This window comes from Sorghum bicolor, chromosome 7 (genome assembly GCF_000003195.3).
Source record: "Sorghum bicolor cultivar BTx623 chromosome 7, Sorghum_bicolor_NCBIv3, whole genome shotgun sequence".
Lineage (NCBI taxonomy): Eukaryota > Viridiplantae > Streptophyta > Magnoliopsida > Poales > Poaceae > Sorghum > Sorghum bicolor.
Genome location: NC_012876.2, coordinates 13080632 through 13100540, shown reverse-complemented (window position 1 = coordinate 13100540; position 19909 = coordinate 13080632). Strand labels below are relative to the sequence as shown.

Below are 19909 nucleotides of genomic sequence, written 5' to 3'. Positions count from 1 at the left end.
TTTGGACCAGATGTGTTACGGGATGCAGAACAGCAAGTGAGAATAATTAGAGAGAACTTGAGAGCAGCACAGTCCCGACAGAAGAGTTATGCTGATACACGAAGAAGAGAGTTGGCTTTTGAGGTAGGAGACTATGTGTACTTGAAAGTTTCTCCTATGCGAAGTGTGAGAAGGTTTAACATGAAAGGGAAGTTAGCACCAAGGTACATTGGGCCTTTCAAAGTGTTGGAAAGACGAGGTGAAGTAGCATACCAGTTGGAATTGCCTGAAAGTTTAAAGGGAGTGCATGATGTCTTCCACGTGTCACAGCTTAAGAAGTGCTTGCGGGTGCCAGAAGAACAGATACCGATAGAGGAATTAACCGTTAAAGAGGATCTTACTTATGAAGAGTATCCGGTCCGAATTTTGGAAACAGCAGAAAGAGTCACTAGGAGTCGGGTCATCAGAATCTGCAGAGTACAGTGGAATAGATATACTGAGGAAGAGGCTACCTGGGAAAGGGAAGAAGATTTAAGAAAGTCATATCCTTAGTTGTTTGAGTAAGCACCAACCGAATCTCGAGGACAAAATTCATTTTAAGGGGGGTAGAATTGTAACACCCTAAAAATTTCACTTTTCCAAATAGGCAAATTGATTTAATTAATTGTTGTGAGCACTGAGAAATAGTAAGAAATGAATTTTTATTGAATTAAAATTCACTATAAGGCCTAGACACATGCTTGTGCATTCATGCTGCTACATAGATTTTATTGAGTGGTGTTCTTTTATTTTTAAATGGTTTAAAAATCCTTTTCAAAAGAGTTGAGCAAAATATGAATTTAGAAAATAGAAAAGGATTTCGTCCCCCCCTCCCTGTCTCGGGCTCGGCCCATTTCTCTCTCTCCCCCCGCGGCCTGCCTGCTCCCCTCCCCCTTCCTTCTCTGCGCGGCCCAGTGCCCGGCTTCGGCCCAAGCGCCAGCACGGCCCGCGTCCGCGCGCCCCCCTTCGCAGCAGCCGCTGACAGGCCGACCCCGCGCCGCCGGGTCTCTGCCAGGCGGGGTCCACTTGTCGGACTCGTCTTTCACCTTGAGTCCGAGTCGATCATGACCCGAGCGCAACAATCGCGCGCGTTTCACGCGAGCTATCCCCTCCCCGCCCAACTCTACCCCTTTAAATACTCGCCCGCTGCCCTGCAATCCCCTATCTCCACCCGAGCACCAGCCGCCACGTCCGTGCTCGCCAAAATCGCCGCCGAGATCCGCGCCGAAGCCAATCCGCCGCTGCAGCGCCTTCAAGTCCTCGTGAGCAGCTCGCCGGGCTTCGGAATCGTCTTGCGAAGTCGTCGAAACCTTCCTTTCACGCTCTACTGCTCTGTGCTCGTCGCTAATCTTCACCGAACTTTGTTCCAGGGCCGCCGTCCGCCGATCGTCGTCGCAAGCCCCTAGCCGGCCTCTTTTTGTCGCGGATTTTTGCTTAGGTGAGTTCGCATCAAGTTCCCGAGCAACCCTGTGCTTTTATCTTGTGCTCTACCGTTCCCTAGCACCGGATTGGCAACTCCGACCAAGGTCGGCCATGGAGCCGCCGCGGGTTGCCACCTCCGGCCGGCCGGCGTTAACCACCCCCCCCCCCGATCTAATCTGGCCCGTTAATCCGCGATCCAACGGCCGATATCGAAGGATACCCCTTCGGCCGCCAAATTTGCAGAAAACCCCCCGTGCTTTTTAATGTATAAACCCGCTGTCCTTTGCGCTTTCTACGAATACGTTTTCCAAGTTTGAAAGCGTATTTTCGTCTGCGCAGTTCAAAAACCGTTTTCTTAGATTTACAGTTTTGCCATTGAACCTATTTTACTCATGAAAACTCCGTTTTAACTCCGATTTGATCCGTTCAAGTTGCGTTAGATTCGTTTTCGCGTAATCTATAGATTAGTGGTACTGTTTTACAAGTTTTCAACTTTTAAAATCTAAGTTTAGATTCAATCTATTATTTTATTAAAGGCAATCTTATTTAGATCATAACTTCTTCGTTTTAGATCCGATTTAGACCAACCGGGAGCCACGCTCCTACAATCAAGGCCGGCCCATGCAAATCAAAATAGAAAGCTATGCCAAAGAAAGGAAACGCCGATCGCCTTCCCGTCAGCCACTGCTCGCGGTGATCGCGCGTGGCTGCTCCTCGCGTGCGCGCTGCATGCGCTCGGCGCGTTCCGCGTCGTGTCGGATGTCACGGGCCCGGCGTCTACGTGTATACGTGCGCCCGACCATGACATCTCTCCCTCCGTCGAGAGGCAGCTCGTCCTCGAGCTGGAACTCTGGGTACTTGGCGACGAACGGCTCGACATCCTCCCATGTCGCCGATGCAGGAGATTGGCCCTTCCAGTGGATCAAGACCTGGCGGACACCCCTCGCCAGGCGGAAGCGGACGGCGCGCTCGGGCTCAACAGCCACGGCACCATGCAGCAGCGGAGGTAGACGTGGTGGCGCATCCGGAGCCGGGCCGTGGTATTTCTTCAGCACGCCGACGTGGAAGACATCGTGTATGCGGGCTCGAGGAGGGAGTGCCACTCGAACCGCCACCTCATTGATGAGCTCGGTGACCTGGTACGGCCCGAAGAACTTGGCCTTGAGCTTGCCGGAGGTGGGTTGTTGTAGAGAGGATGCCGCGCGCTGGCGAAGCCGCAGGAGTACCCAATCGCCCACCTGAAACGCCACATGACGATGTACCTTGTCGTAGTGTAGCTTCTGTGTTGCCTGCCCTTGCTCTAGCCAATAGCGAACGTCGGCCAAAAACTCTTCGCGCTCCGTCATACTCTTGGCCACAGCAGCGACGCGTGTTTCCCCTGGCTCATATGACCGGATGGACGGGGGGTCACGACCGTACACGATGCGAAAAGGAGTCTCCTTCAGCGACGTCTGGTATGCCGTGTTGAACATGAACTCGGCCCAAGGAGGCCAGCGCAGCCAGTCGCGTGGCCTGTCGCCCGTGAGGCATCTGAGGTACATGATGATCACCCGATTGGCTGCCTCGGACTGGCCATCGGATTGCGGGTGGAACGCCGACGTCAGTCGCATCTTCGTGCCCAGCATGCGCATGAGCTCCCTCCAAAATGTGGACGTGAAGACGGGATCTCGGTCCGACACCATGGACACTGGGATGCCATAGAGACGAACAATGTCGGTGTAGAACGCCTGCGCGACGGACTCGGCGGAGTACGGGTGAGCCAGGGGAATAAAATGGCAATATTTACTGAACCTGTCCACGACCGTGAGGATCATTGATTTCCCACGCACGCGCGGTAGAGCTTCCACAAAATCCAGGGCTATGTCTGTCCACACACCCTGGGGCACCGGCAAGGGCAGCAAGAGGCCAGCCGGGTGTAGATGTTCGGTTTTGTACCTCTGGCACACGTCGCAGGCGCGCACCACGTCTTGCACCAGCGTCCTCATGTTCGGAAAATGGAAGTCGCGGCGAATGCGGTGAAGAGTCCGCTGGACCCCTTCGTGGCCTTCCTCATGGAGCGCCACCGTGATCTCTTGAACCAGCAGGGAGGTTGGGGGAACGTAGAGGCGTCCGGTGAACTGCACCAAGCCGTCCACCACCTTCCACGGGGCGCCGCGCGACCCGGCCGTGATTTCGTCACGGATGGCCACCAAGGCCGGGTCGGATGCCTGCGCGTGTCGTAGGCGCTCCAAGAGGTCGAAGCGCGGGGCGGACACGGCCAGGATGGACGCCTCCTCGGTGTCGCGGCGGGACAGCGCATCCACCACGGCGTTCGCAGTGCCCGGCTTGTATTCCACGGCGAAGTCGAAGCCCAACAGCTTCCCCACCCAATGATGTTGAGGGATGGTAGCGAGCCGCTGGTCGAGCAGATACTTCAAGCTGTAATGGTCCGTCTTGACGAGGAACCTGCGGCCCCATAGGTATGGCCTCCAGTGACGCACCGCTTGGACCAGCCCAATGAGTTCACGTTCATAAGCGGCGAGGGCAGCATGACGGGGCGCCACGGGCCGACTGAAGAAGGCGACTGGGTGGCCCTCTTGGACGAGTACCGCCCCGAAGCCATGTGTTGATGCGTCGCACTCGATGATGAAAGTCTTGGAGAAGTCCGGCATGGCTAGGATGGGCGCCGAGGTGACTGCCGCCTTGAGGGCGTCGAAAGCCGCGGCAGCCTCCGGCCCCCACGAGAACCCGTCCTTCTTGAGGAGGGCTGTCAACGAAGCCGCCACCGTGCCGTAGTTGTGCACGAACTTGCGGTAATAACCCGCCAGTCCGAGGAAGCCGCGGACCGCCCGCACCGACCGAGGGACTAGCCAGTCGTGGATGGCCTGCACCTTGGCCGGGTCCATGGCGACCCCCGCCACTGAGATGATGTGGCCGAGGTAGGCGACGGAGGCGACACCGAAAGCGCACTTGGAGCGCTTGACGAACAGGTGGTGAGCGCGGAGTTCGGCGAGGACGGCGCGGACATGGCGAAGGTGGTCAGCCCAAGACTTGCTGTAAATCAAAATGTTGTCAAAGAACACGAGGACAAAGCAGCGAAGAAAAGCCCGAAGGACATCATTCATAAGAGCTTGGAACGTCGCTGGAGCATTGCACAGTCCGAAAGGCATGACGAGGAACTCATAGAGTCCGTCATGGGTACGGAACGCCGTCTTGTGTATGTCGTCACGGCGCATGCGGACTTGGTGGTACCCGGAGCGCAAGTCCAGCTTGGTGAAGAAACGTGCGCCGTGGAGCTCGTCCAGTAGCTCGTCGACGACGGGGATGGGAAAAGCGTCCTTGATCGTGAGCGCGTTCAGCGCCCTGTAGTCGACGCAGAACCGCCAAGTCCCGTCCGGCTTCTTGACGAGGAGGACCGGAGACGAGAACGCTGAGTCGCTGCGGCGGACGATGCCCTGGAGCATCATGGCAGCGCACTGACGTTCGAGTTCATCCTTGTGGGCGGCCGGGTACCGGTATGGTCGAACAGCAACCGGTTGGGCCCCTTGTTTAAGCGTGATGCTGTGATCGCGACTGCGGGGCGGGGGAAGGCCCGTCGGCTCGGCGAAGACATCGCCAAAACCCGCCAAGAGCTCCTCAAGCAGAGAGGCGCTGGCTGTCGCGGTGCTGAGGCTCGGCGCACTGGGGGCTGGAACGCCCTCCCAGAGCACGGAGCGCCCCTCGTGCTGGAAGGCGACGGTCCCGCTGGCCAGGTCCCACACCAGCTTGCCCAAGGTGGCCATCCAGTTGGTACCCAGGACAAGGTCGTAGCCTGCAAGGGGCATGACAAACAAATCTACCTCGAAGTGGAGGTCGTCGATGTGGAGCGGGGTGCGACGTAGAACACCCGGGCAGTGGACTCGCTCACCATTGGCAACGGTAGCGGTCAGACGTGGGCGCGATTGGATGTTGAGCCCGGTCCGACGCGCCTCCGCCTCCGCGATGAAACTGTGCGTGGAGCCTGTGTCCAGTAGCACGGTGAGCGAGGTCGCACCCACGGACACCCACAGTTGCATGGTCTTGCCGACGGCCACGCCAGCGATCGCGTGAAGGGAGAACGTAGGAGCGTCTGCCTCGCCTGTGTCCCCGGCGGCCGCGCTGTCGTCCGTGGCGTCGATTTCCACGCCGTCGAGGAAGAAGATACGCTTGCAGAAGCGGTTGTGGCCGCGAGAGTACTTCTCATTGCAGTTGAAGCACAGGTTTTGGCGACGGCGCTCGGCCATCTCTTCGGGCGTGAGGCGCCGCTGGGGACCATCGGCGCGTCCCGGTAGCGAAGCCGCCGGTGGTGCGGGTAGCGCCAGCAATGGTTGAGGGGCCGGCAGGGCGGGACGCGGGGGAGGTGCTACAGGAGCCCCGCGTGGTGGCGCCCTCGCGTGTGCCGGCGCCGGTCGTTCGGCCTCCATCAATTCCACTTGCCGCGCCAGGCTCATGGCCTCCCCGAGGGTCGTCGGATGACGTAGGCGGACTGCGTGGCTGAGTGGCGGTAGCAGCCCCCCTGTGAAGAGCTGGACACGCTGTGCTTCCTCCAAGCGGCCGGCGCGGGGGGAGGAGAGCCTGGAACCGATTTGAGTACTCATCGACGGACCCGGTGCGCCTACACTCAGCAAGCTCGAACATCGGGGCGGAACGGAGCGGTGGCCCGAACCGCACGTTCAGGAGCTCCTTGAAGTGCGCCCAGTTTGGCGTGCCGTCATCCTCCTGGACCTGGTTAAACCATAGTTGCGCCACCTCGTCCAGATGATACGAGGCAATGCGCACCTTCTCCTCCGGGGTAGTGCGGTGTTGCCGGAAGTAGGCGTCGCATTTGTTGAGGAAGAGCATGGGGTCCGTTGTGCCGTCGTAGCGGGGAAAATCCCACTTCTTGGGCTTGGGGTGGAAGTCCGGATCGCGCGCGTCGTCGTGACGTCGTCCGAAACCGCCCCCGTTGGATGACTCGGTGTGGTCCTTCATGGCGGCCATGTCAGATTCCATGGTGTTGATCTTCGTGTTCATGGCTTTGAGCATCGCCACGACTTCGGCGAGGGTGGGCTCGGCGGCCATGCTGGGCGAGGAGTTTGTGGTGGGCGCTGCGGCTGAAAGTGGTGAGGATGGCGGGCTAGGGTTTGCGGGTGGTGGGGCTGGTGATGCGGCTGCAGTGGAGGATGAGGATCGCGTGGATCGTGATACCAGGTTGTCAAGGGCGTAGCGGTCTAGGGTAGCTGGCCCTCGACTACGTAGTTCGTAGTCTCGTGCCGTGTCTTCCAGAGTGGAGGTTATACCCCTCGCAACGCCTGGGCTTGAGAGTGCACAAGGAGGAAGAAGGAGATTGGGATAATTGATCTTGCTTAATTGTTAACACGCTGATACAGAGAGTTTATAGCCTTACGGCTTAACCAACCGGAAGCCACGCTCCTACAATCAAGGCCGGCCCATGCAAATCAAAACAGAAAGCTATGCCAAAGAAAGGAAACGCCGATCGCCTTCCCGTCAGCCACTGCTCGCGGTGATCGCGCGTGGCTGCTCCTCGCGTGCGCGCTGCATGCGCTCGGCGCGTTCCGCGTCGCGCCGGATGTCACGGGCCCGGCGTCTATGTGTATACTTGCGCCCGACCATGACAAAAACACATTACATTATCGTTACAAGCATTCAAGTATTTCAATGCTAGGGTACCACTATTATCTGATGTGACACTCATACTTAAATGAAGAAAAAAACTCACATCCTTGTGATCCGCACATAATTAAAGGTCTTGTGTCACTTGATTTATTTAAAAAATAGAAACCGACTAACATTACCTGATACTCTAGTTTCTAGAAAATTTCCTAATTGTGTAGATGAAAATTAAATTTCAGTACCTTAAGGAAATTCCCACGTGCATGACAGTGCACAAATAGATAGCTGATATATGGGCACCTGATGTGCAAATTAGAAATGCCAGATCTATATTGGTCAAAAATATCTCCTATCTCCTACAACTAAAAAGACTAAAGAATGGACACTTTTTCGTGCGGCAATTGAACATCGTCCGTCTGCCTGCGTGGGTGCGATCCACTCTCCGCGACTCCGTTGGCTTCCCTCAAAATACCACCCCGGCTGAGCCCCAGGCGTGGAGACTTTATCAAATGCCACCACCCGAAACAGGAAGGCAAAAATCATCAATCCTGTAACAGCCGCAACAGATCAGGAAGGCAAAATCAATCCCCTAACAATCGTGATCAATTCCGTGATCACCCCGCGCCGCCAGTCACGCGACCGTGCCCTCACCTACAAGTCCCTGGCCCTCGCACGACACCGCGCGCAACCTCACCTCCTCGTCCCTGGATCTCGCGCGCCACCTTCGCCATCGCACACAACGTCGATCAACCCTATCGATCCTCTGTCCATCGCCAGCCGCAGTCGCCCTTGCCCATCCGTAGCTCGTCGTCGCCATTCATCCCTGGCATGCCCCCATTGTTCGTCGGGCACTGGGCTTCATCGCCTACTTGCCTGCAGCCGTCGTAAGTCCCCTCTGATTTGTTTATCTACAGCGGTGAGGTGAACAATCTCTGAAATTCATCTCTAGGGCATTGGGTGTTTACATCCATTTACTTTCCGTTGCCTCGCCCTTGGCAAGCTGCGTGCCAACGGTTTTTGTGGCGTTCTGCAGACATGATGTTTCACACCGACAAAGAGTTCCCAGACATGAACCTGCACAAACAACCCAGGTATATCACATTCTAATACATTTGATATTGCTAAATTATCATGGCAACAGTACCACAAACACCATCTTTTCATAAAGGTGCACTGCAATAAATTATTTCACTTCTAATCTTAATCAGATGAGAATATTAGTATTAGATGTAGCCACCATAGATAATTAAAAATTATAGAACCATGTGATAGCTACAACTAAAAAATACGAACAAACAGAAAGGAGTATGGACAAAATCAAGATGCCTCTCATGGGTCCATTCAAGTTTGCAAATATCATGCTGGTGAATATCTATACAGAAACAAGGCAAAGAAAAAAAAGAGGCCACCTCAATACTATATACCTGGCAAGATAATCTTGAGCTCTATACATTTCATTTAGGACCTTAAGCACCAGCACCCTAATTTCCCCTATTACTTAGCTACAATTCTGAAAATATTGACTGCACACACCCAAGAGCTAAAGCATGAAGAAAATCATATATCTTCAGTCTACAAGGTTTACTATACCTTATCGCAATGGTAGTTATGGCTTGGACAACAACAATGTAGGATGTACAAGCTTAACAGTGCAATGAGAGAGAAAACAAAAACCATCAAATAGGATGTCATACTATCTCACCCACAACAACAAGTTTTTTCTGAACAATCTCCTACAACTAAAAAGACTAAAGAATGGACACTTTTTCGTGCGGCAATTGAACATCGTCCGTCTGCCTGCGTGGGTGCGATCCACTCTCCGCGACTCCGTTGGCTTCCCTCAAAATACCACCCCGGCTGAGCCCCAGGCGTGGAGACTTTATCAAATGCCACCACCCGAAACAGGAAGGCAAAAATCATCAATCCTGTAACAGCCGCAACAGATCAGGAAGGCAAAATCAATCCCCTAACAATCGTGATCAATTCCGTGATCACCCCGCGCCGCCAGTCACGCGACCGTGCCCTCACCTACAAGTCCCTGGCCCTCGCATGACACCGCGCGCAACCTCACCTCCTCGTCCCTGGATCTCGCGCGCCACCTTCGCCATCGCACACAACGTCGATCAACCCTATCGATCCTCTGTCCATCGCCAGCCGCAGTCGCCCTTGCCCATCCGTAGCTCGTCGTCGCCATTCATCCCTGGCATGCCCCCATTGTTCGTCGGGCACTGGGCTTCATCGCCTACTTGCCTGCAGCCGTCGTAAGTCCCCTCTGATTTGTTTATCTACAGCGGTGAGGTGAACAATCTCTGAAATTCATCTCTAGGGCATTGGGTGTTTACATCCATTTACTTTCCGTTGCCTCGCCCTTGGCAAGCTGCGTGCCAACGGTTTTTGTGGCGTTCTGCAGACATGATGTTTCACACCGACAAAGAGTTCCCAGACATGAACCTGCACAAACAACCCAGGTATATCACATTCTAATACATTTGATATTGCTAAATTATCATGGCAACAGTACCACAAACACCATCTTTTCATAAAGGTGCACTGCAATAAATTATTTCACTTCTAATCTTAATCAGATGAGAATATTAGTATTAGATGTAGCCACCATAGATAATTAAAAATTATAGAACCATGTGATAGCTACAACTAAAAAATACGAACAAACAGAAAGGAGTATGGACAAAATCAAGATGCCTCTCATGGGTCCATTCAAGTTTGCAAATATCATGCTGGTGAATATCTATACAGAAACAAGGCAAAGAAAAAAAAGAGGCCACCTCAATACTATATACCTGGCAAGATAATCTTGAGCTCTATACATTTCATTTAGGACCTTAAGCACCAGCACCCTAATTTCCCCTATTACTTAGCTACAATTCTGAAAATATTGACTGCACACACCCAAGAGCTAAAGCATGAAGAAAATCATATATCTTCAGTCTACAAGGTTTACTATACCTTATCGCAATGGTAGTTATGGCTTGGACAACAACAATGTAGGATGTACAAGCTTAACAGTGCAATGAGAGAGAAAACAAAAACCATCAAATAGGATGTCATACTATCTCACCCACAACAACAAGTTTTTTCTGAACAATCTCCTACAACTAAATGGAAAAAAAAATATAACTGAATTGCAAGCCTGTTTGTTGACACTGGAGCCTCTGCATTCATCAAAATGCTTCCAAGTTTTAAGATGGAAGCTAAATACAGGTTCCACTTAGTAGATACAAAAAAATTGCAGGTATCTGAATATCTATGAGCATGAACAATAGAACATTTTTGTTACAAATATTAACTGCACTATGATATCAGGATGCAAAGGAATTTATAATATATATGCACATATTGCTATTTGACCATGAGGATTAAGATTTCGTGAAGAGCCAAGACGTAGGCAGTGGTTGCTGATCGGATCAGGGAGCAGTAGAGGCTTACAGCTTACCTTTTCCTGCACTTCTTGGATCTCCTAGAGCAGTGCTTGGAGGAAAGGGGCGAAGAACAGTGGTGGATCTGGTTGTGCACAAGCAAACAAAGCTCCTCGTGGCAAGCTCGAGCAGTAGCGACGGAGGAGGCAGCATGGACGGGTCCGTTATCAAGCTGCAGAGTAGGGGACATGGCCGAGGGTTGAGGAGGGGGAGCGGTCCGGTGCGACCTTGAGTGGCGCCGTGCCGAGCTCGAGCGTTGGTGGAGGGAGCGTGGCTGGTTGGTGAATGAGGGGTCTCGGGCGAGGGAGGTGGAGGTGGAGGTGGAGGTGGAGGGGATGAGGCAGGCGACGGTGGACGGAAGCCTCATCGGAGGGGAGGCAGAGTGAGAGTGGATGACGGGTGTGTGGTTGGTAGATAAGGTTGCTTTTCCAGCTTTCATTTTTTTTATTGAGGCCTCTATTCATCTTAATAATGATCGGTGGGTCAATGTAGAGATCATAATAGTCTAAAGGCATTCCAAATACGGTTTTGTTTATGATAATTAATATTAATTTAATTTTTGTTTATGATAATTAATATTAATTTAACCTTAAATATTAATAAATTGTTTATATATAGGGCCTATAAATAGGACAGTTGCAGGTGACATATATTAAGATCGAACTTTCAACATTGCCGCGTCCACATCCTATACGTGCTCTCCGACCGCATATTTCTGGACTTACAATGACATCGTCGCCATTGAGGTGGTAAGCTCGATTAGCCTCTACTTGCCATGCATTTTCACGGACTCTTAGTGGAATTACACTTCAACTGTTATTGTATTCGATTAGATGATACTACCAATGACATATCGTCGTCGTCTTTGGTCAGTTGATGACAACCTTTTGTATTTTGAAGATTACTGTTCTAGCATATGGTAGAAGATGGGCTCAATCATTAGACAATGGAATAGCATTGCATTGCGATGAGTGATATGTCTACATAGAATAGAACAAAAGCGACACATATTTATACAATGAGTATAACACTTTTGTTTTAAGTTTTGTGGAAGAAGTATCACCCATGCGACACGCACTAATATTTACATATATAAACTCGAATGTGTGACAAGATGGTAGGGAGATATGGTGGAACTTATTTGTGAATTTATTGGCACACAAAAGAAATGGATATCAGAGATTTCTTCCTGCTGATATTAAACACTATCTTAATCGCATTACGGAAAGGTCTATAAGTAGAGTTTGTGAACCTACGACGTCCTGGTCTCCATGACTATGTTAATTTTATAAACTTTGTGGGTTGCATTTAATGTTATTTTAATAATAATACTTAAATTTTACAGTAATATTATCTTATTATACAATCTGTGTATTTTTAGTATAAATTGTTTACTATCCCGTAGCAACGTACGGGCACGCTGTACAAATAAAAAGAATAAAAATAAGACCAATTTGGTGCGACAATCCATCGATCGCTAGTCCCGCGCGACCACCACTTACCCTGCGACTGCACGCCACACAAGGAAAGTCCACATCCGCGACTTCCCCTGTGAATCTGTGATCCCCTGCCGCTCGCCACGCGATCTCCGTGGCCTTCCTTCTTGATCCCTCAGCCCTGTCACCACCATCGCGAAATCCCTGCGACCGCAGCCACCATCTGCATCATGCATCAGACGATCCTTCCTCCCCACTCTCCAACTCCTGCACCAACAACCAAGACCTATCCCCAAATCCAGGTCGATGGAGGTGGCGGCGGCATGGTGCCACAGGCAGCCCAACGACGGCGAGAGAAAGGAGACAGCAGCAACTGCTGCTCCATAGACTACGTCGCTACAGACCATGACTTCCTCAACTCCTGCTACACCCTCGCTCATGGCTGCCACTAGGTGTGCTAACCCCTTCTCTTCCCTTTCCTGTTGTGCAAAACCGAGCACCCAACCCTAACTTAATTTGTTTGGCTATTTGTATTCTGATCTGATCTAATTATAGTATACATATATTGTGCCTGCTAACTTCGATCCATTCAAAAGATTATCATGTGTATATGTGCACACCCATGTTTACTGGATCTGCTCCTGCAGTTCTATGTGCTTTGCACTGAACGTTCCTAGCCCTTCTGCTCTTCATCCTCCCCATCTTGGACTGATGTTGAAATTTAGATGAATATTCTTGGATTTATTTTTTCTCAGGACAGATTCACTGAGGGACAGTTGATTTGAAATATGCCTTTGCAATTGTCATGTATAAAATCTATTTATTGTTGCTAGATCTCTAAAATAAATCTTTTGCTCCAACAATTTATCTTTTTATGAAGTCCTGATGGTCTTATTCAAAGTTTACTTCATGAGTTTCCATTTTTGTTAGCACAAAATGTGTTATTTTATAAGACAGTTTATATTGTGAGCAGTATACCATTTTAAATTGATAAAAAAAATTAGTGGCATGAATATGATCATACATGGAAACATGAGGAGACTCGAGGGTGCTGGTGCTCTCTAACTGTTGCCACACTGCTGTTGCTGCTCTCTGCTTGCCGGCAACCAAGCTGAGTTTGGGAAATCAGGAAAGGTGTTTCCAGGTTTTAGTATCTTTCATATTATCTATCTTTCAGATCAATGAAGTGGTTTCGGCTGAGAGTCTCATGTGGCTTCTAAATGAAACTTTTCAAGATATTTTAGATTTCACAGATTTTTCAGTCAGCCCCTACTGAAGGTAACCAATACACCTTTGTCCTCTATTTTGATCTTCTCGATCTACTTTGCCAAATTTCAGATCTAAGCGATGTCAAATACTAAGAGCAATGACGATTTTTTCCATGTATCGTTCTTTCCAGTTTTGGGCTGAATTTGTGTCTTGAAAGTAACAATAGTGTAATCTTATCGTCGAAATGATTTTGGCTTGAAAATAACTACAAATAATGATTCACCTTGAAATCTTTTTTTTTCTTGACAGTGATATTCAAATGAAGAACTAATTTAAGTTTTTAAGACATAGTGAAATATGCCTTTGTGGAAACAAATTGTGATCAATAGAATTTGGTATCTTTTTCATCTATACAGATAATTAGAAGAGATACTCTCCAATATTTACAGTAGTAATAATTGAATGGCAGAATGGAGTATCTTAACATAGTGAGCAATTATTAAAATGAAATGCATCAAAAAGAAGGCCACATTGTTGCAGTTTGAGGGCTGCAGGCAAGCTCACAGTTGAGCTCAGCTCAGCTCTACTATGCTTTACACTCTCCCTCACTAGCATACATGTTTTGATTAGCATTGAAAAATAATTAATAAGCATCCATGTGACACTGCGTCACTATGTGTGGACAGTGTGCCAAAGCTAAACTAAAATTAAAGCTGAAGTTAGCAGAACAATATGTGGCCAATTTATTTGCAAGCAACAAGAAGCTCCAAGCTGACTTGTTCTTTATGCTAGGTTGTAGATAGTTTTTTATTCTCTAAGAATTCATACAATTTCTGTGGATTAGTGTACATTGTTTCATTGAGTGAGAGACCCAGCGATGAAAAAAATGTTGATCAATCCCAGTATATGCATGCTATCTTGATCTAATGAAAAAAATTAAATATGCCACTACTACCCCTGGGTTGCCTTTCGTCCATTCAAGTCAAGCTCATTGCCAAGTTCATTCAGTGTAATAGTTTCATGAATGGTGCATTGATATACATATCAAAGCCATCAGTAGATGTGTATATATGTTTTTCAGGTTTGGCATGACCACCTAGCAGTGGTACTACCACTCAGAGATGCAACTCTAGAAACCAGTTCAGGAGTTAGTATCCTTTCTGTTGACCAGTTCAGCAAGGACTTATACATAGTTGCATATGGAAAACTATTTCAATGGTTACTGGTAAGCACTAAGCCATGACAAATGTTAGTCTGGTTTCCAATATTTCCTATACATGGCTTAGCCTTTGATTAACCATTTTGATAATTAATTAACCATTTTCATCTAGATTCATCTATTCAAGCTAATAAGCATATCATTTAATTGCAGATTAAGCAATATACTCGCCTGGGCTATTAGGCCAATTTTCCTTCTGATCCACCTCAACTAGAAAGGTATTTTTTTATTTGCACGCACTATTGATTTCCATGTGCTGATTTGTCAACCTCTTTTAATTTAGTGCAATTCAATAATAGTGGGATAGCTTTTTACAGGCCAATCGGTGATTGGATACCTTTGGGGATCCTTACAAATACAACCCATGGAGGTATATAGACATTTACAACATCCTCTATATATTTCTCTGTAGTTCTAATATTTGGGTTGGTGGTTCTTCTCCAGTAAGTCAGTGACTAGCTAGATTATATATGGATGGCTGTGAGTTTTATGAGGCACTAACTTGCTTCTGAAATTTTCATTGATTGATATAGTTCTCATTGACAGATGGATAGTTACCATAGAATGGCCTCTTGCTGAACTCTGGATCATACTTGAACAATAGCAAATAGGAAGCCAATTGAATCTCTTTGCAACCCTTCAAAACCAGGACCTTCTCTAATTATCATTGCATTTGTTAAGTGGCTTTCTACCTTTCAATAGATGCTGACTATAGCATGGTCATCATTGCATATTACTACCTGATATTTTTGCTGGAGCAGATAATGCCAAGTGGAATATATGTCGAGACACCTCAAATATTCCAAATTTATGACAGCATGCTATCATTTATGACATTTCTCTAGAGTTGAAGTTTGGATACTCTAATTAATCTGCAGTTGTAGAAGTTAGTATGAGTATTTTCTAGAGTTTATCATTATTTTAACAATAGGTTTTAACCACTTGACAGGTGATGCAACATCAATCTTTCATTGCCTTTTCAGATGAGTGTTTCCACTCTAAGGTAACAAAAGTGTTTTTGCATATCAAAATATACTCTACAATCATGCACTATGCTGTTGTGAAACTAAACCATCTTGGTGAGATTACCATGATCTGCTTATTAATGACATTATTTTACTTTGCTAATTAAGTGATAAGAAATTTGGTTTGTGATTAATGAGCAGTCTTTTATCTTGAGAATTGTACTCCCTGTGACTTTTGAAATGGCTGTGATCATCAGCTGGCTCTCCAAAATTGGCAAAGGCATGGATGAATGCAGGATATGTCTATGTGCGCCTTGGCAAGCTTATCAATATTGTGTTGACCTTTGCAAGATGTTCTAGAAAACTGTAAATTCACTTCATAAAATTGAATCATTAATTTGTGTTTGATAGTGAATTTATTGTCATCGATTTTGTCAGAAAAAAGTGTCCCAGTTTTGGACTCCATGCTGTTAATGCTAGAAAAAAAATGAATTTGGAACATTTAGCTGTTATGAGCTGTTAATAAGTATTTCACCGGCAATTAATTTGTTTGTAACTATCTAGACCTCTGGGTTGTTCTAAGTTGCAAATTTATGCTTCTATAGCATGAATTTGGAAATGTTATTATGCTTAGGTGATTTGTCAGGAATTGGATACATTGTTTTGACGCCTCTAGATCCTCTTGTTGCTTCTTACCTTCTGTAGCTAAAACCGTCATTTCTAGAATGACACTTGTAGTGTTCATTGAATTTCTCATGAATCTTTTTCTTAGTTCCCTCCTTATTCCATCCAATCACCGTTCTCACGAGACAATAATTGTTCTGGTTCAGATGTGTGTTTAGGGGATATGGGGCGTATCATAGATTGATTATATTTTCATTTTGGCAAAAGTTTTATTTCCATCTCTTTGATTTGATTTAAATTCACCATGTTTTTTAACCTAAATGGCAGGGGTCTGCCTTTTAGTTAGATGATAAGATACTAGCAAAGAGAGTTTAAACAAGACCCTAGGATGCGAACTGGTAAAGACCAGGGTGATTAGGGCCCAAAATAACACCGCAGGCGGCACGCTGAATCATTGTGTCGCTCGTTTCCTAGATAGCGTCATTTGAGTTGTGGAAGGTGGTATTGAAGTCGCTCTCAATCTCATGCCGATCTTTGCCTAGATAGATAGCGTCGATTATGGTGAGGAGGTGGTACAAAGTTGCACTTCTGTCATTGAATCCCGTCGTGGCAACACATATTGGTCTGCCACTGCTACTCTAGAATGTGCTAAGGTGGTCGAACATTATTTTGTTCCCATTTTCATTCAGAGTTGATGGACTTAGGTCACAACACCTTCCAATTAAGAGCCTCTCTAAGAGTTTGTAAGAACACACTCCCAATCTCGATTTTTTTGGCAAGCTTGAAAAAACTTCTCTTCAACAACTCATAATCTTTCGCACTTGAGAAAGTCGATCCAGTGCCACGGAATTACGCGTGTGTATCAATCGGTCAATCTAGAGATAGAAGGATGTGGGAAGAATAAGAGTAAGGATACAATTCCCAATGCTACAAGAGAAAAAATGGTCAGAGTGATTTAAAAATAAAATAGTCAGGAATTCCAGCTGCAAAATGTCTTCTATCATTTAGAAAATATTTTAAATACATTTAGAGGAGCCCAATAAATATTTCTCCAACTTTTGTGAGCCACTTAGAAAACTCATTAATCTACCAAATTTTTTTTCGAAACTATTGGAAATGCTCTAAGTTAGATGCATGCATTTTACTCTCTTCAAAATCTCAAAATCCAAATAAACATAGATAGTATGAAATACTGTATTCTACGAATCCGACTAATCCAAAGGGAGACAATAGTAAAGCAAAAAGGTTGAGAGTGGTAGATATGGAATTTAGGATGTAAACTACAAAGGAAACCTTGTTGATTCCGGCGCACGAATGAAATGTATATTGGAGATTCCTTTGTGCTATTATTAAATATTATCTTAGTTGTATTATAGAAAGGTCTATAAAGTAGAGTTTATGAGTCTGTAATGCCGCATTTTTCGTGACTGTGTTGATTTCATAATATTTACACTTTGAGATAATGTCACTTTAATGTTGGTATTTAATTTTTACAGTATTGTTATTTTATCGTGCGATTCATGTGTTTTAAATATAAGATGTTAGTTATCTTGTAGCAACACACGGGCACACTACCTAGTCATCGTGTAAAATTCATTATGGTAACTGGTGAACACATATCTGCAAGCCATTTGGAAGTACTCAGTTATTGCCAGAATGTTTATATAAGACAATCATATTTCAGTTCTGTAGAAGCATGTGAGATACTGCATCTTCATAGTCAGCATACACATCTCTGCAGCAGGTCTGTAGCCAAGGAAAGTGAGGCCCAATAAATAAATATTTCAATGCAGAGAAAATTGTCGATAAAAAATTAACTTACCTTCTTGTACATCAGCAAAAAAATTCTTGTGGAAAAAAGAGTTGAATCCTCAATTTGATCCTTAGTCCAGTCATTGGTTGTTCCATCTCCATAACAAGCTACGGATACTGCTGCAGGTAAGTAACAACTGATACTACATAACAAGCTTCATCTACTGATATTACTCGAGGTAATTAACTGATACTGCATAACAAGCTTCATATGTGCTTCTGCATAAAAATGATAATGCTCGTGGTAAATGACAGATATAGCTCATGTAAAAAAGAAGTAACAACATAATGCAGAATTATTCATGTGAAAATACAGTAGAAAATTATACTGGTATAAGTCTCTTAGAAAACTAATAAGTCAAATTCAGGTTATCCTATATAAGAACATTGTCAACAATGGGTGCTGCAATAAAAAGACTTTTCAGTTTTATCATAATCAGAAGCTATTGGTCTCTACTTTAATTAAACTGGCCAATAGAAACTGCACCAAAACTGAAAACATTACTGTCAAATTTTGCCCTTTAAGCAGATCCATTCGATTGCCTAGTCCATTACATGGTTGGAACAAATCAACTGCATCACTTGTACCAAAATTATTGTTAGCTAGATATAGAATAACAAGGGGAAAAGGAGTGTGTTTGGTTAACAATATCTCAAATGACAAATAAAATGTTTTCACTTCCAGGAGGAAAATAAAGCTGTGCACCAAAATACATAGATCGATTCTAACATTCCTGAGAAGAGAGGAGAGATGGGGATCATACCTCAGTAGGGATCGTGATGCCAAGAGAGGGCACTGTTTAGAGAGGAATATTCACAGGAAGGATGAGAAGGCAGCATCCATCATCAAATCCGGCAACCACCATCCCTTTCCTCACCACGACTTGATCTGAATGAGAAGATAGAAGGAAGCGGAGGGATCTGTTCAAATCTGGATCCCATGGGTTTGAAGATGGCAGTGTAGACTTGATGGAGAGGCCAAACTGCAGTCCCAAGATCCAGCAGGGCAACGAGACTGTTGACAAACTGCATCCTGCATTCATAGGGAGCGCTGATGAAGATTTGACTCCCACAGTGCGCAGCCGTGGCATGCTGAAGCCGATGATGATTTCGGTCGTGCAGTGCGCAGCTGCGGCACGCCAAAGAGAAGTTGGGCGAGGGAGCGAACCCTAGTTGCGGTTATGCGAAGAGGTATTGTGCGGGATTGCTTGCGATTTTTTAATGAGCAAAGTGCATGGCCGGTCCCTATACTTGTTGGACTGTGTCAAGCAGGTCTATAAACTCTCAAAATAGCTACTTAGGTCCATAATATGTGTTTTGATGTCATTTAGGTCCAATCCACTGCTGAACCCGTGGACGGCGTCATCTCGTATCGCAATTAGGCCCTCCCATACGTCAAACAAATCAGCCCCCTCCCTAAACTATTCTCCGCCCGTTCCTTTCTGTTCGTGCTCCTCGGCATGTGGCGGCGAGGGCATTGAGGGGGGCTGAGGCTGGAGGATCGGTGGCGAGTTGAAGCTGTTTGCACTAGTTGCAGGAGACACTGGAGTCGTCTTCTGGCTCAAGATCAAAGGATGGTGGCGCAAGATCAAAGGAGGGTGATTCCTGCATACTGCATTAACTATTTTTCCATGAATGAACAAGCTGTTGTTGCCTACAGGTAACTGCAAAGAAGGGCCGCCGAGCAAGTTGCCTCTAGCCGCAGGCGACGACAACAGTGTGGTGGCCGGTGTCGAAGCTAGCGAGGGGGCGACGGCAGCAGTGTTGAAGCCGTCGAGGAGGCGATTTGAAGCAGGCCGAGGAGGGGCTAACGGCAGCTGCGTCGTGGGCCGGGAGGGGTGACGGCAGCGCCATGGTGGCCGAGGAGGGGGTGACTGCAGCGCCGTGGTAGGGCAGGGAGGGGCCCACGGCAGCTGCGTGCTAGTCGGCGAGGGGGCGATGGCGGCAGTGTGATGGCCGGCGAGGGAGCAACCGCAGCGACATCGTGGCCATCATGGAAGCGACGCAGTGGATTGGGCTAACTGCATCTGATGGGTGTGGTACCAACTTCAAACAAGGAAAATGGACGAAGGGGCCTAATTGCAATACGAGTTGACGCCGTCCACGGGTTCAGTAGTGGATTGGGCTTAAATGGCACCAAAACACAGATTATGGACC

The 19909-nt window shown here is 47.2% G+C and overlaps 1 protein-coding gene and 1 long non-coding RNA gene across 33 annotated transcripts; one reads left to right on the top strand and one right to left on the bottom strand.

Moving 5' to 3' along the window:
* LOC110437028 lies at window positions 7175-10918 on the bottom strand. 14 transcript variants are annotated; one of them, XR_002455070.1, is made up of 4 exons: window positions 10505-10901; window positions 9393-9501; window positions 8641-9300; window positions 7175-8124 (listed from the first exon to the last, which is right to left on the bottom strand). XR_002455070.1 is itself a non-coding variant. In XM_021465056.1 (4 exons), the coding sequence occupies exons 1-4, from the start codon at window positions 10117-10119 to the stop codon at window positions 7803-7805; spliced, it is 441 nt and encodes a 146-aa protein (XP_021320731.1). In that variant the 5' UTR covers window positions 10120-10495; the 3' UTR covers window positions 7175-7802. The 14 variants fall into 14 exon arrangements, 3 of the variants coding, with proteins under 3 accessions (XP_021320731.1, XP_021320732.1, XP_021320730.1); XR_002455066.1 differs by having other exon boundaries at window positions 8641-8975; window positions 9079-9501; window positions 10505-10895; XM_021465056.1 differs by lacking the exons at window positions 8641-9300; window positions 10505-10901 and adding an exon at window positions 10018-10495 and having other exon boundaries at window positions 7175-7923; window positions 8016-8124.
* Window positions 11963-19903, top strand: LOC110436916. Of its 19 annotated transcripts, none has more exons than XR_002454843.1 (8): window positions 11965-14357; window positions 14505-14569; window positions 14669-14721; window positions 15301-15354; window positions 17625-17684; window positions 17778-17878; window positions 18438-18943; window positions 19084-19903. It is a non-coding gene; the product is annotated as an uncharacterized LOC110436916 (long non-coding RNA). The 19 variants fall into 19 exon arrangements; XR_002454842.1 differs by lacking the exon at window positions 17778-17878 and adding an exon at window positions 17879-17931 and having other exon boundaries at window positions 11966-14357; XR_002454839.1 differs by lacking the exon at window positions 17778-17878 and having other exon boundaries at window positions 11964-14357; window positions 17879-18943.